This window comes from Hyla sarda, chromosome 5 (assembly GCF_029499605.1).
Source record: "Hyla sarda isolate aHylSar1 chromosome 5, aHylSar1.hap1, whole genome shotgun sequence".
In the NCBI taxonomy this organism is placed as follows: Eukaryota; Metazoa; Chordata; class Amphibia; order Anura; family Hylidae; genus Hyla; species Hyla sarda.
The window spans coordinates 68,663,006-68,679,086 of NC_079193.1; the positions used below are offsets into that span (position 1 = coordinate 68,663,006).

The 16,081-nt window shown below is 41.2% G+C and overlaps 1 protein-coding gene across 4 annotated transcripts in view; it reads left to right on the top strand.

Annotated features, from left to right (window-relative positions):
• Positions 1-16,081, top strand: part of XYLB (xylulokinase) — a 238,974-nt gene that overhangs the window by 86,617 nt on the left and 136,276 nt on the right. For all 4 annotated transcript variants that reach the window (XM_056519632.1, XM_056519633.1, XM_056519631.1 and 1 more), the window contains exons 9-11: positions 3,971-4,089; positions 8,849-8,930; positions 9,763-9,803. In XM_056519632.1, the coding sequence (XP_056375607.1) occupies positions 3,971-4,089; positions 8,849-8,930; positions 9,763-9,803 (242 nt within the window). The remainder of the gene's footprint in view (positions 1-3,970; positions 4,090-8,848; positions 8,931-9,762; positions 9,804-16,081) is intronic.

Below are 16,081 nucleotides of genomic sequence, written 5' to 3' on the forward strand. Positions count from 1 at the left end.
ACCCCAACGATCGTTTCGCTTACAATGTGCTTCCTCAGGGGACACCCCCTGAGGAAGTACATTGTGAGCGAAACGATCGTTGGGGTTTGGTGGGTATGGTCTGGCATCCATCTGTGTATTAACATATTTTTTATGTCCTGTTTAGCAGTGTGTTGTTCCATGGTTTACTGGTAGTCTCCTTTGTCATTTGTTGTTTCATCCGCACTGCTATAGGCATATATATTTAGCTTTGTTTTGTCAGACGTCGTATCCGCCTAGTTCTCTGCTATATTCTGGTGCCTGACTGTTTGTCTTTTTCTCCTACTGTTCTTTAAGATATATGTTTCTATGCTGTTATGTTAATACAATTCAATAAAATGTATACTTTTTGTAGTTTACTACGGTCCTGTGCATTAATCTCCTTTGATTCGGTGGTGCTAGTTCTATTGCACAGTAATCTACCTAGTTGTAGGGTTTTTCTTCTTTGGCGTGTAACAGAACCTAACTAAAGGTTTTTCAACCAGTGTGCCTCTAGCTGTTGCAAAAGTACAACTCCCAGCATGCACGGTCTGTCAGTACATGCTGGGAGTTGTAGTTTTGAAACAGCTGGAGGTTTGCCCCCCCCCCCATGTGAATGTACAGGGTACATTCACACGGGTGGGTTTACAGTAAGTTTCCTGCTTCAAGTTTGAGCTGCAGCAAATTTTTCGCCGCAGCGCAAACTCCTAGCGGGAAACTCACTGTAAAACTCCGCCAGTGCAAATGTACCCTAGTAACACTGCACTACACTACACTAACACAAAATAAAGGGTAAAACACTACATATACACCCCCTTACACTGTCCCCCAATAAAAAAAAAGGTATTGTACGGCTATGTCCACCCCTATGCAATTCCTAATTTAGTCCTCAAATGCGCATGGTGCTCTCTCACTTCGGAGCCCTGTCGTATTTCAAGGAAACAGTTTAGGGCCACATATGGGGTATTTCCATACTAATTGCACTACACATTTTGATGGGATTTTTCTCCTTTTACCCCTTATGAAAAGGAAAAGTTGGGGGCTACATCAGCCAGTTATTGAATTTTTTTTTAATTTTTTTACACTAACATGCTGGTGTTGCCCCATACTTTTTATTTTCACAAGCGGTAAAAGGAAAAAAAAAAGACCCCCAAAATTTGTAGTGCAGGACTACGGAAATACCACATATGTGGACGTAAAATGCTCTACGGGCGCACAACAAGGCTCAGGAGTGAGAGCGCACTATGTACATTTGAGGCCAAAATTGGTGATTTGCACAGGGGTGGCTGATTTTACAGCGGTTCTGACATAAACGCAAAAAAATAAATACCCACATGTGACCCTGTTTTGGAAACTACACCCCTCACGGAATGTAACAAGGGGTATAGTGAGCCTTAACACCCCACAGGTGTTTGACAAATTTTCATTAAAGTTGGATGGGAAAATGAAAAAAATTCACTAAAATGCTGATGTTACCCTAAATTTTTCATTTTCACAAGGGAAAATAGGAAAAAAGCCCCCCAAAATTTGTAACCCCATAGAACACTCCCCTATATGTGGATGTAAAGTGCTCTTTGGAGAGAAAATTTGTCCGGAATTGAAGGCCACGTGCGTTTACAAAGCCCCCATAGTGCCAGAACAATGGACCCCCCCCACATGTGACCCCATTTTAGAAACTACGCCCCTCATGTAATGTAATAAGGGATGCAGTGAGCATTTACGCCCCACAGGTGTCTGACAGATTTTTGGAACAGTGGTTCATGAAAATAAAAATTAAATTTTTCATTTGCAAAGCCCACTGTTCCAAAGATCTGTCAAATGCCAGTGGGGTGTAAATACTCACTGCACCCCTTATTAAATTCCGTGAGGGGTGTCGTTTCCAAAATGGGGTCACATGTGGGGGGTCCACTGTTCTGGCACCACGGGTGGCTTTGTAATTGCACATGGCCCTCGACTTCCAATCCAAACAAATTCTCTTTCCAAAAGCTCAATGGCGCTCCTCCTCTTCTGAGCATTGTAGTGCGCCAGCAGAGCACTTGACATCCACACATGGGGTATTTCCATACTCAGAAGAAATGGGGTTACAAATTTTGGGGGTAATTTTCTCCTATTATGCCTTGTAAAAATAAAAAATTTGGGGAAAAAACATAATTTTAGTGAAAACATTTTTTTTTCATTTACACATCCAACTTAAACAAAAAGTCGTCAAACCCCTGTGGGGTGTTAAGGCTCCCTGTACCCCTTGTTACGTTGTTTGAAGGTTGTAGTTTCCAATATAGTATGCCATGTGTTTTTTTTTTGTTTTGTTGCTGTTCTGGCACCATAGGGGCTTCCAAAATGCGACATGCCCCAAAAACCATTTCAGCAAAATTTAGCTTTCCAAAAGCCAAATGTGACTTCTCTTCTGAGCATTGTAGTTCGCGCGCAGAGCATTTTACGTCCTAACATGGGGTATTTCCATACTCAGAAGAGATGGGGTTACAAATTTTGGGGGGCACTTTCTCCCATTACCCTTTGTAAAAATTGTAAATGTGGGGAAAAACAAGCCTTTTAATGAAAACATTTTTTTTTCATTTACACATCCGACTTTAACAAAAAGTTGTCAAACACCTGTGGAGTGTTATGGCTCACTGGACCCCTTATTACATGCCTTGAGGGGTGTAGTTTCCAAAATAGTATGCCATTATATGCCATGTGGGGTTTTTTCTGCTGTTCTGGCACCATAGGGGCTTCCTAAATCCCATTGTTGCTCCTTCCCTTCTGAGCCCTCTACTGCGCCGCAGAGCACTTTACATCCACAAATGAGGTATTTCGTTACTCGGGAGAAATTGGGTTACAAATTTTGAGAACATTTTTATTCTTTTACCCCTTGTAAAAATTCAAAAACTGGGTCTACAAGAACATGCAAGTGTAAAAAATGAAGATTTTGAATTTTCTCCTTCACTTCGCTGCTATTCCTGTGAAACGCCTAAAGGGTTAACACACTTAATGAATGTTGTTTTGAATACTTTGAGGGGTGCAGTTTTTATAATGGGGTCATTTGTGGGGTATTTCTAATAGGAAAGTCCTTCAAATCCACTTCAAACCTGAACTGGTCCATGAAAAATTCCGATTTTGAAAATTTTGTGAAAAATTGGAAAATTGCTGCTGAAGCTCTCTGATATCTTCCAAAAGTAAAAACATGGCAACTTTATGATGCAGACATAAAGTAGACATATTGTATTTGTGAATCAAAATATAATTTTTTTGAAATGCCTATTTTCCTTTCAAGCAGCGAGCTTCAAAATTAGAAAAATGCATGCAAAATTTTGGAATTTTTTACCAAGAAATGATGCAAGTATCGACAAAAGTTTACCACTAACATAAAGTAGAATATGTCACGAAAAAAAACTGTCTCTGAATCAGAATAAAAGGTAAAAGCATCCCAGAGTTATTAATGCTTAAAGTGACAGTGGTCAGATGTGCAAAAAACGCTCTGGTCCTACACTGAAAATTGGCCTGGTCCTTAAGGGGTTAATGTAGTTTGCTCCACCCTGTCGGTAGGACCCCCTGTAGGTAGGTTGCCCCCACTGTAGGTATTTTGCCTCCCACACCCATTGGTAGATTTTCCCACTTTGAGTAGCTTTCTGGATTTGCCTTTTTGGCTTCCCTGCAGTCACCACAATCTTCTCCTTTTTGCTAGGCTGCAGACAGCTTCTTTCTGCAGCTACTAGAGACTGGGGGCATCTCTACCATCACTCATTGTGCGCATCCCTAAGGCAGAGACGCTCCCGGCCTATAGTGGCTGCAGGCATGACACTGCCTGCAGCCTAGACAATACAAAGTCTAGGGCGCTCTAAGAAACCACTGTGGTAGACTATACTTAGAAATAAAACACAGAAAGTACATTCTTTGCATAGTCCTGTATATTTAATTTACTGTAACAGGAATGTAGCTGTAATAATAATAATAATGGTAATAATAACCTTTTTAGGATCTGGAATGAATTTACTAGACATTCATGAAAAGACTTGGAATGAGATGTGTCTTAATGCCTGTGCTCCTGACCTCAAAGACAGATTGGGCTGTGTCGTCCCTTCATCTTCAGTACTGGTAAGTCTATCTATTAAACACTAAGCAAAAAATAAGGTGTAAAAAAATGATAAAGTTGAAGTATAATACCGCTCACCTCCACCAATTTCTGTGCTCGGGACCGCACTCGGCAAAGTGCAATCGTCCAGTGGCAAAAAACAAAGTAGCTTTATTTTCTCCGTATCAAAAGGCACATATATCACACAGTAAAACCGACTCCCTCCACAGCCATACGCGTTTCAAGCGCATGCGCGCTCTTCCTCAGTGAAGAGAGCAATTACTATGTCATTTACAGTTATGTTGGTCTACAAGGGGGTAAAAGGGTCTTAGCACAGAATACTATATATGCTATTCGGTCAGTTGTATATGCTGCTGTGTATGGTACAGTATGAAGGCTGGTTTCTTCTTCTACCTTACTTTACAGTAAGGATTGAGGAAGCTTATAGTTTATGCCTTATGTAACTCTTGGGCAATTCCTGGAATTTTGTCACCTGATAAAATTTGTCAGCGCTAGATCAGCGGTAGATCAGCTCATGGGTTCTGAACACAAAAGAGCATCATATACAATGATATACACTCACTTGCCACTTTATAAGGTGCACCTGTTCAGTTGATTTTTAACACAAATAGTTAATCATCAAATCACATGGCAGCATTTAGGCATGTAGATTTGGTCAAGACAACTTGGTTAAAGGGGTACTGCGGAAAAGAATATATATTTTTTTCAAATCGACTGGTTCCAGAAAATTAAAGGGGTACTCCGCCCCTAGACATCCAAAGGATAGGGGATAAGATGCCTGATCACGGGGATCCCGCTGCTGGGAACCCCCACGATCTCTGCTGTGGCACCGCAGTTCACCGGTGCATGGAGCGAACTTTGCTCCATGCCTGATGACTAGCGTTGCGGCACCGGAGGCTTGTGACATCACGGCCACGACACCTCGTGACATCGCCACGCCCCCTCCCATATACTTGTGTGGTGGCCCGGTACCGTATTGCATACCGTACCTAGTGTAGAGGTCCCCAAAGTTCAGGTAGGGTCCCTCAGGTGGGACAGCCCCTAGTCGCCTCTCTTTAAGTCTAACTCTTTAATGCTAATACCTGTATATATTTAATAATTATATATATTCTATAGTAATGTATAGAACTTACCTTGTTTAGCGCCGCAGGACCTTCGGTCATGTGACCATGTTAATAACCTCTATGGTATGTTGGAGGACCTTAGGAGGTCCTTGGGTCACGTGTTACCCACAAATCTTTGTAATGGGGATTGACATCAGTACGGACCAATTAGCACTAGTCCAGCTCCTGCCCATATAAGGGAGCTGCGTCCAATTATCGCTCTCTTGGGTTGCTGCTCTCCTGGATGCCGGACTAGCAGGACGGATCTGTGCAACTTTCAAAGACACGCAAGGCCTTAAAACCTACCGGGTTCAGCAGAACTAAAACCGTGAGTTCTAATCTACCCCGCTAATGCAAGCGTGACTACTGGACCGCAACTAATCCCCTAAATCCAGTGGAGTAGCACCTAATACCTAAAGACTCTAAATTGCTAAAGTCCCAACCTTTGTCAATCTCCAGCGAAATCAGTTGTATGCAGAGAGACTGTTCAGTTTATGAAGCTTGCAGAAAACCTTCAGTAAAAGTTATACCTGTTTCAGAAAACTCCCCGGTTGTGGACATTCTATTATTATCTACCTCCCTATCGCTCTTGGAAAGGGTGGCGGTAGGACAAGCATTACTGAGGAGCCCTCACCCTGGCGTCATGAGTAGCAAGGTTTAACAAGCACCCTTTAACTACCGCACAGCTACACTCCCCATACCCTACATCTCCCAGGCTATCACACTTGTATTGAGGGGGGTGTGACGTGACGTCATGAGGGGGCGTGGTCGTGACATCACGAGCCTCCAGCACTGCAACTGGCATTCGAAATGAACGCATGGTGCTGCAGGGAGATTGTGCGGGGTCCCAGAGGCAGGACCCCCACGATCAGACATCTTATCCCCTATCCTTTGTCTAGGGGCGGAGCACCCTTTAAACAGATTTGTAAATTACTTCTATTAAAAAATCTTAATCCTTCCAGTACTTATCAGCTGCTGTATGCTCCAAAGGAAGTTGAGTAGTTCTTATCAGCCTGCCCACAGTGCTCTCTGCTGTCACCTCTGTCCAGAGTAGGAGCAAATCCCCATAGCAAACCTCTCCGCTCCGGACAGTTCCTGACATGGACTGAGGTGTCAGCAGAGAGCACTGTGGTCAGACAACTTAAAAGAACTACTCAACTTCCTTTGGAGCATACAGCAGCTGATAAGTACTAGAAGGATTAAGATTTTTTAATAGAAGTAATTTACAAATCTGTTTAACTTTTTAGCACCAGTTGATTAAAATTTATTTTTTTCCAGTGGAGGACCTCTTTAAAGATGTTATCCAGCCACAGAAAATCAGAGCATTTTTTCCCCCAAAAATAGCGCCACACTTATCCACAGGTTGTGTATGATACTACAACTTGGCTCCATTCACATCAATGGAACTGAGCTGCACAACAACACCCAATCTGAGGACAAATCTTCTTGGTTTTTCTAATGCTGGATAAACCAAGCATCAGAATGGGAAAGTAAAGGAATTTAAGTGACTTTGAACGGGGCATGGTTGTTCGTGCCAGAGCATTAAAAAAATTACTGATCTACTGGGATTTTCGCACATCGCCATCTCTAGGGTTTACAGGGAATGGAACGAAAAGGATAAAATATCCAGTGAGCAACAGTTGTGTGGACGAAGATTGACAGATGACAAAAAGGACAACAATAGGTTCATACTACAGAATTTCCAAGCAAAATTCTGCTTTGAAATTCCACTCAGAAATTCTGGTGCAGCTCAATTGCTGTCAATAGGATTTCACTTCACAGTGCACACTACTGAATTATACAGACGGAACTTTATTTCAGCAAAATACATTGGCGTCTATGGGGCCCTGCAATGTCCACGCAGTCCTAGCGCTGGCTGATTCAGTCGGCGCTGGCCCCTTCAGGATCTACAAGCTGAATCTTTTATGTGAAATGAGCTTAACTCAAGTAACCACTCTTTACAACCAGGGTACACAGAATACCATCTCTGAACTCACAACACATTGAACCTTGAAGCAGATGGGCTACAGCAGCAGAAGACCACACCGGATGCCACTCCTGTCCGCTAAGAACAGGCAACTGAGGCTACATTTGCACAGGATCACCAAAACTGGATAATAACGTTGCCTGGTCTAAAGAGTCTAGATTTCAGCTGTCACATTCAGATGGCAGGGTCAGTATTTGGCATTAACAACATGAAAACAAGGATCCATCCTGCTTTGGATCAGCAGTTTATGCTGCTGGTGGTGGAGTAACGGTGCAGGCAACATTTTCTTGGCACACTTTGGGCCCTGTAGTACTGATCAAGAAGTGTTTAAATGCTAAAGCCTACCTGAATATTGTTGCTGACCATGTCCACCCCTTTATGGCCACAGTGGACCCATCTTCTGATGATACTTCCAGGATAATGCCCCATGTCACATCACATCATCTCATACATGACAACGAGGTCACTGGACTCCAATGGCCTTCACAGTCACCACATCTCAATCCAATAGATCACCTTTGGGATGTGGTGGAAAGGAAGATTTGCATCATGGATGTGCAGCCTACAAATCCATGTTCATATGGATCAAAATCTCAGAAACCTTGTAGAAAGTATGCCAGGAAGAATAAAGGCAAAAGGGGGTCCAACCTGGTACTAGCAATGTGTACCTAATAAAGTGTCCAGTCAGTGAATAAATAAACTAAAATGTACAATAGTAAAATACAAATATGCTTTGAAAGTCTGTTCCTCTGTTATCATTGTCTATCTTTGTTCATGAAACATGTATAGAATACATTGTGTTGCCAACACCTACGGAAATGGAAAATTGTTCCATAAAATGTACCTGTCATTTGAAAAAACACATGGCATGCCACAGAGTCATATATATAAAAAAAAGGACTGAACTAACATCATCAAAAATGAAAGTAGAAAAACGTTTTTGTGTTGTGCACTTTATTGGGATGGAATTTTGAAATGAATGAAGATGTCAGTTTTTCTACTTTAATTCTAGGTGTTGTCAGTTCAATCCTTTCTTTGATATGTCTGTGCTAGAGACTGTTGGCTAACTGGTTCTGTATCTATGGGTAGGGTAGCCACTTTTTGTGCTTGGACTACTTGGACTTGTTTTGTCTGATGTCACAGAGACATGTCAAAAGTTTTCATCCGTCGGAATGTCAGTGCTGAGACCCCCACCTATCATTAGAATAAGCAGGGAGAAGTGTGCAGTAGCATGCTTCCCTCCCCAAATCTCATTGCTCTCCTGCGCCCCATCCTCAACTATAGAGATGAGCAAATCTCCCAAGATTTATTTAGGATCCAAATCAATGAATCTGTTAGATTTGTTTCAGATTTTAATCCCAAACGAATGTAGGGAGTGAAAGCGGCAATGCATATAGCATCACTGATTACTTGGGCCGCTTAGTGTAAAGGAAAAGGGATACAATTAATCTTTAATTAATCAAAATAAGTTTGAATTCTAATGGACAGTATGATCCTATGGTCAGTAGGGACTTGTAGATCCGCATAGGAGCAATAGACACTAAATAATAAGACAATTTTAATCAAGACTATATTTAAGTTTGCGTTGCTGTGAATAAATATACATCAGGATGGTGATATTGTTTGCACAATTATTACAAGTTTTCATTTATCAATTTTTTTTCTCCGTAGGAGAATGTGTCTTCATACTTTGTCCAACGGTATGGATTTAACCCTCATTGTAGTGTTGTTGCATTCACTGGTGATAATCCAGGTGAGAGGGTAAAGGCAAATATACAATGTGTTGTTTTATCTTCATATCAGTTTTTATATCACTTTAAGGCCATAGTCACAATTTATAATAGTGTTCTGGTACTACTGCATTAAAACCACATAAACTGATGCCCAATGAATCAATGTGGTTAATTCCAGAATCATTGTCATTAGTAAATTCTGTTTTCCTCACTGAGGCATATGGGGGAAAACACAACTAAAGGATCTTGCTTCCCCTTCGAAGCTGGATGATCTCTTGACAGATAATGTGAACATGATCCTATTGGCTACAATACCACTTAATACTTGACCAATGAACATGTCAGGTCCTTGAGGCCTTAGAGATGGGTGACAGGTTGGAGAAGAACAATATACCAATGTTGTCCTCCTCAGCTCTCTGCATTCCCAGAGAGCGCTAAAAAAACAATTTTTAACGGCCTGTCTTGCAGAGGCTGTTACTAGAGACAGATTTCCCCTAACAACAGACAGTGGACAGCAGATTGTAGGGAATGGTGACACCTAGTGGCCAAGACTTCAAAGCAGTTTTTCTGGGGAAAGGGGACATTTTTTTTATAGATAAAGCAATTTACATATGTGTTAGAAATCACCTAGGCTATTAGGCTATTGAATGGAGAGATGTTATTTAAAAATGATAGTGCTCACTTAAGTCACCATTCACCGCTACGTTTGGTAGGAAAACTTTCCCTTAAAGGGTTCGTCCATAAAACTTATTAAAGGAATGATAAAAACTACAACATATGTTTGTTTGTATACAATAAAACACCAGTTGTACTGAAATCATAATATTCTAACACAATTTCTTCTTTACACAGCATCTCTGGCTGGAATGAGACTAGAGGAAGGGGACATTGCTGTAAGTGTATTGTTATGTGCTGAAGTTTTCTCATTATTTCACACTTTTTGGTTGTCACAACAAGCTGAGAATAAGTCATAAAAGTACTTAAAGGGATACTCCGGCCCTAAGACATGTTATCCCCTATCCAAAGGATAGGGGATAAGATGCCTAATCGCAGGGGTCCCGCTGCTGGGGACCCCCACAATCTTTCATGCAGCACCCCGCTATCATCAGCCTCCGGAGTGAACATTGCTCATTGTCTGACGAATCACGATCAAGGGGCCGGAGTATTGTGACGTCACGGCTCCGCCCCATGTGACGTCATGTTGCGTCACAATAACTACAAACCCCAGGGCCAAAGCCCAGGAGTCACTAACTCCCCTCTTAATAAGTCCCCTAAAATATAACTTTTAATAGTGTAATAAAATATTCCCACTCAATTGATTAAAAATAAATGTCAGAGTGTTGCTTGAACAGTGAAAAATAACCAGTGGGGGACCCCCTATCTAATAATGTAACTGTTTTAGCGGCGCTGCAGCCTGCCGCAATGGCAACACAATTACGTGCGACTTAAAATATAAGCACAGCCACCCCCGACATGTTTCGCTGTTGAGACAGCGTTATCAAGAGGTAATGGTAGCCACATTACCTCTTGATAACGCTGTCTCAACAGCGAAACATGTCGGGGGTGGCTGTGCTTATATTTTAAGTCGCACGTCATTGTGTTGCCATTGCGGCAGGCTGCAGCGCCGCTAAAACAGTTACATTATTAGATAGGGGGTCCCCCACTGGTTATTTTTCACTGTTCAAGCAACACTCTGACATTTATTTTTAATCAATTGAGTGGGAATATTTTATTACACTATTAAAAGTTATATTTTAGGGGACTTATTAAGAGGGGAGTTAGTGACTCCTGGGCTTTGGCCCTGGGGTTTGTAGTTATTGTGTCTTAGGACCCCTCATTCCCCCGTTTGTTTGTTTTTTGAGTTTGGTCATGTTGCGTCCCTTCAATGCAAGCCTATGGGAGGAGGCGTGGAGGCTGATGACAGTGGGGTGCTGCATGAAAGATTGCGAAGGTCCCCAGCGGCAAGACCCCCTCGATCAGGCATCTTATCACCTATACTTTGGACTTAATTTCATAAAGGCATGTGCTTACCTTTCTAATGCGATACTTAATCCCCTTGTGCCATTATTCCCCCCTCCCTCTGATCCCCTTTTGCCATTATCCCTCGTCCATCTTAATCCCCTTTTGCCATTATCCCCCTCCATCTTAATCCCCTTGTGCCATTATTCCCCCTCCATCTTAATCCCCTTTTGCCATTATCCCCCCCTCCATCTTAATCCCCTTGTGCCATTATTCCCCCTCCGATCCCCCTAGGCCAATATATGAAATACATACAATAACACCCTCCCATACTTTGGTGTTACATTTAGTTTAACATGCTTACCAGGCCTGTGTCTATCCAGTTCGGCGGGAGTTGAAGGGCCGCATTAACAGGTGACGTCCTTCTGCGCTGTGCTGGCACCTCCGCGCAACATCAGGGACGTCACATGTCAGGCCTGGTACAATATAGTGAGCTGCCGCGGCGACTGCGGTGTCCAATCTCCACTCTGCGCTGACAAATACTGGCCAATGCATGGCCGCTATTTGTAAGCAAATTGCTGTACCTCTGGTTGAGAACCCCTGTGCTAGACCCCTATGGCAATGGGTTATTTCCAATAGGAACAAAGGATAGAACCTGTTTTTTTTTAGTATCTGCCTCTTGGGGGCAGTCCATACATATTGGCTGAGCCTGTTAAAATCAGTGAGTGTGGACATATTGAATGCGAGGCAATATAAGTATAGATCATACTTATGTTGCCCTTACATACAGGAACCAACACAGTAAGAACAGATCTACTTGTTTTATTAAAAAGCTGGCATGTAGGCATTGTCAAGGGGAAAATCCAGTCAAAGGGGTTTTCTAATATTGTATGTGATAGATAAATATAAGAAGATAACAATGGGGACTCATTTACATTCAAGTAATCCGCGCTAGGCCCTCTCCATTCTTACGATTGGTGAGTTGGACATCCACTGATCATAAATCGATGGACTATCTTAACAATAGGACAACACCTTTAGGGTAGGTTCACACATATATGCTGCAGATATTATTCTGTGGAAGTCAATAAAAATACATAGTTGAACACAGCATAAAATATATAGTATACAGTACTTGTGATCATACCGTTAAGAGGCCTTGTTGAAGAGTGCAATCAGGGGTGTACCTGCAGAGGTGAAGAAGTTATGGTTGCACATGGGTGTGGCACCTAAGTAGGCCCAGAAGGCCTGAGACCAGTATGAACCCTATGGTGACCACCCTATGTAATTTACCAGGCTGTAGAGCTGGTCCTTCTTATTGCAGACCAATAATTTATGGCTTTAGCGATGAGGACCCCGGAAGGCAGAACTTTCAATCCACTGCACCAATTTATGTAAGTGACCCTCATTTTATTGCTGTTTACCTGCACTATCAGCCAGTGTATTGGATTTAGTGCAGGTGAATAGCATCTCAGTTTCCCTTTAAAGCTTAAAACCAAAAGGACTGAGCCCTAGTTAAAGGAGTACTACAGTGGAAAATATTTTTTTTAACGTTTTTTTTATTTTTTAAAGTTAAACAGGTTAGAAAATTACTTCGATTTAAAAATCTTAATCCTTCCAGTACCTATCAACTGCTGTATACTACATAGGAAGTTCTTCTTATTTTTTTATTTATTTTCTGTCTGACCACAGTGCTCTCTGCTGACACCTCTGTCCATTTTAGGAACTGTCTAGAGTAGGAGCAAATCCCCATAACAAACCTCTCCTGCTCTTGACCGTTCCTGACATGGACAGAGGTGTCACCAGAGAGCATTGTGGTCAGACAGAAAGTAAATTCAAAAAGAAAAGAACTTCCTCTGTAGGATTAAGATTTTTAAATTAAAGTAATTTAGAAATCTGTTTAATTTTCTGTCACCAGCTGATTTAAAATATATGTATATTTTCCACTGGAGTACCCCTTTAAATATACTCTGGGTATTTACACCAGCACCCAGTCCTAAAATAAGGTTTGAGCAAATTGTTATGTACTAGAACATAGATTCACCCTGTCTACATGGAACAATGATACATGTATTGAGCTTATCCCCTGCTTGCAAATTTTAATCAAACAATTCATAGACATCAATAAACATATAAACTATGATTGATATATCCCTAACCATAACACAAGGGAAGGAAAAAATCCCTAGTGCATAAATACCCTTATTGCTCATATACATTATTAAACCATTTAACAGTAAAGTACTTCAGTGCAATGAACCAAAGGACAAGTATATAAATACCTTTCAGAGATAGTGCATATAATGTGGTCCCAATCTTTACCTTACAGAGTTAGCTCTGTATATACTGTATTAGTGTGCAGTGGAGAGGAGCCCCACATGTTCTGTTACCTACAAGGTACTCCTCAGGGTGCGTTCACACTACGCAATCCCCGCAGAATTACGCTAGGGAATTATGCACGGGGAACTCTTACATCAGTGTGAATGGGTTTCCGCGAGACCCGTTCACATTGAGCAATTTCGGCGGCAGAAAATTTCGCCTCTGAAATTGTTCCGCACAGAGAATGAACATGTTCATTCTTTGTGTGGAATTCTGCAAGCACTGCATAGCCGTCAATGGTGATGGCGCAGTGCTGCGGGGGTCCTACTGCTGATGGTGGCTGCCAGGCTGAATCTCCGCTCGCTCAATTCCGCGAGCAGAGATTTAGCCTTCATTCTGTAGTGTGAATGCACCTTCAGGGGTAGTGGACAAAACATATTTAACTCTATTTATAGCCAAAATCCAGGCAATATTAGTAATTTGTTAATATAAGCGTATTCACATCTTTGCTCTTTGATATACATTTCTCACTCTTATTGAACAATTAAAGAGTACCTGTCATGATCTTGTTAAATGTTATAATCCTCCCACTTCACTTCCCTCATCACGATAAACCCCCCCACTGCCTTTATTTTTATTATTTTTTAGTTTTCTACCTTGATATTGCTCTGTATTTTCTGCCCAGTCAGATTCACAGACTGGGAAGGGGCGTTACCCAGCAGTCGTGACATCATCTGAAGCCTTACAGGGGAGAACTTCCTCCCTCATTCTGCTAAACGCATCCCAGAGGAGATTAGTGTGTTAGATGAGCTATGATTGGCTAAGGCCAAAACGGCATAAAAACGGGTTACCAACGAGTGCAAACGGATTGCAAACTGGTCTAGTAACCCGTTTTTTTTTTTAACTGTTGAAAACTCCTATATTATATCCATTTGCACCTGTTTTAATCTGTTAATCCTTTAATCCGTTAATTCCTGGTTCATGCCACCTCTTCTGAGCATGCTCAGAAGAAAATAGAGGTGAAAAACAAATTGAAATTAACGGGGACAAACGGGTACATTAAAGGGTAACCCGTTTGAAGTCTATGGGAAATGGGTTACGATGTTAAATTTAAAAGACCCGTTTTTCACCCGTTATTTTTGACGGGCAAAAAAATTGTGCATGGAACGTCTTTTGGCCATCAAAAATAATGGGTTAGAAACATAACGGGTGCAAACGGATGATAAAGGACTGTAAAAAAATCCCATTGAGAACAATGGGATCCATTTACAGCCCTTTACAACCCGTTTGCAAAATTAGCAAACTGGTTGCATAACAGGCATTTTTTAACGGGAGCAGGCGGCTGTGTGAACGAGCCCTTAGAATTTTTTTTAAAATAAAAAGTATTCAAAAAGTCATATATGCACATAAGAACTACAGATTATAACGCAAAAAAGGAGCCCTCATAGAGCCCCGTAAATGGAAAAATAAAAAAGTTAAAAGGGGTCAGAATACAGCAATTTTAAACATTTTTATTTTGTTTAAAAAGTTTGACTTTTCTTAAAAGCAGTAAAATAATAGAAAAGCACATAAGGATGAAAATCGTTTTAATCGTACTGACCCACAGATTTAAAATAACATGCCATATTTACCGTAAATTGCACTCCTTAAAAGTGAAACTCCTCAAAATGGAATTTCTTTTAAATTTTCTCCCATAAATAATATTTTTTCTGTTTACGCTGTAGATTTTATGGTAAAATGAAAGGTGCCATTACAAATACAATTGGTCCCATAAAAAAACAAGTCCTTACATGGGTCTGTGGATGGAATAAGAAGAGTTATGTCTCTTAAAAGGCGAGGAGGAAGAATAGAAAACACAAGAAATTTACTGTGTCCTAAAGGGCAAAATGGGCTTTGTCCTTTAAGGAGTACTCTGCTGGAATTTTATCCGTCTATTGTGCCTGGGAAAAACAACAAATTTTACCTTACCTTCCACCACTTCCCTGGTGCACCGATATTGCTCTTCTTTCTTCTGAGACTGGTCTTCTTCCGCATCTTGGAGCTGGACCCATCACACTGCGATCAGCTTATCGCCGACCGCAGTGATGTCCCATCTCGGGCGGTGATAGGCTGAGTATAGTGTCATGTAACGGCCCAGTCAGAAGGGCAAAGGCGTGGACCAGACCCGTTACATGACACTGCTCAGCCTATCACCGGCCAAAACGGGACTTCGCTGCGGCAGGCAATAAGCTGATTGCAGTGTGATCCATCGGGCTTCAAGATGTGAAAAAAAACCAGGCCCAGAACACAGAAGACCGATTTTGGCACATCAAGGGATCGACCGAAGGTGAGTTAATGCTTGTTGTTTTGCTTTTTTCAGCCCAGGCATAATGGATGGATAAAACATATTAGCAGAGTACTCCTTTAAGGGTCTATTCACACAAACAGTATCCTGCACATATTTGATAATTGCCCACATAGATGGACACTGAACAGACCAATATAGACAGCACTAGCTATGTATACAATATGATTGGAGCGTATACTGTGCAATAACTTTTTTTTTTTTTTTTACTTGTATACAATACTTTGTGTATAAAATAAAGTAAAGCCCTATCCTTTATTTTTAAAAAGCCTGTTAACCAGCAAATGTGTAAAATGTCTAAAATGGTTACAGTGGCGCAATTTACTGTAAAACATTAATAAAAAGATAACAATAAAAGACAAATTTACAGAAAATACTCTATAGATTTTTTAAACATAAGCAGCCTTGACTTTTCACTTCAAACTGTCAAAAACGAATGTATTTCATAGGTCTAATAATAATCAAATAATAACATATAAGAGTGCATAAAAACATGCTTTTTACCCCGTAATGAAGGCAGCTATTTAATAGATATAGAACATAATAGTG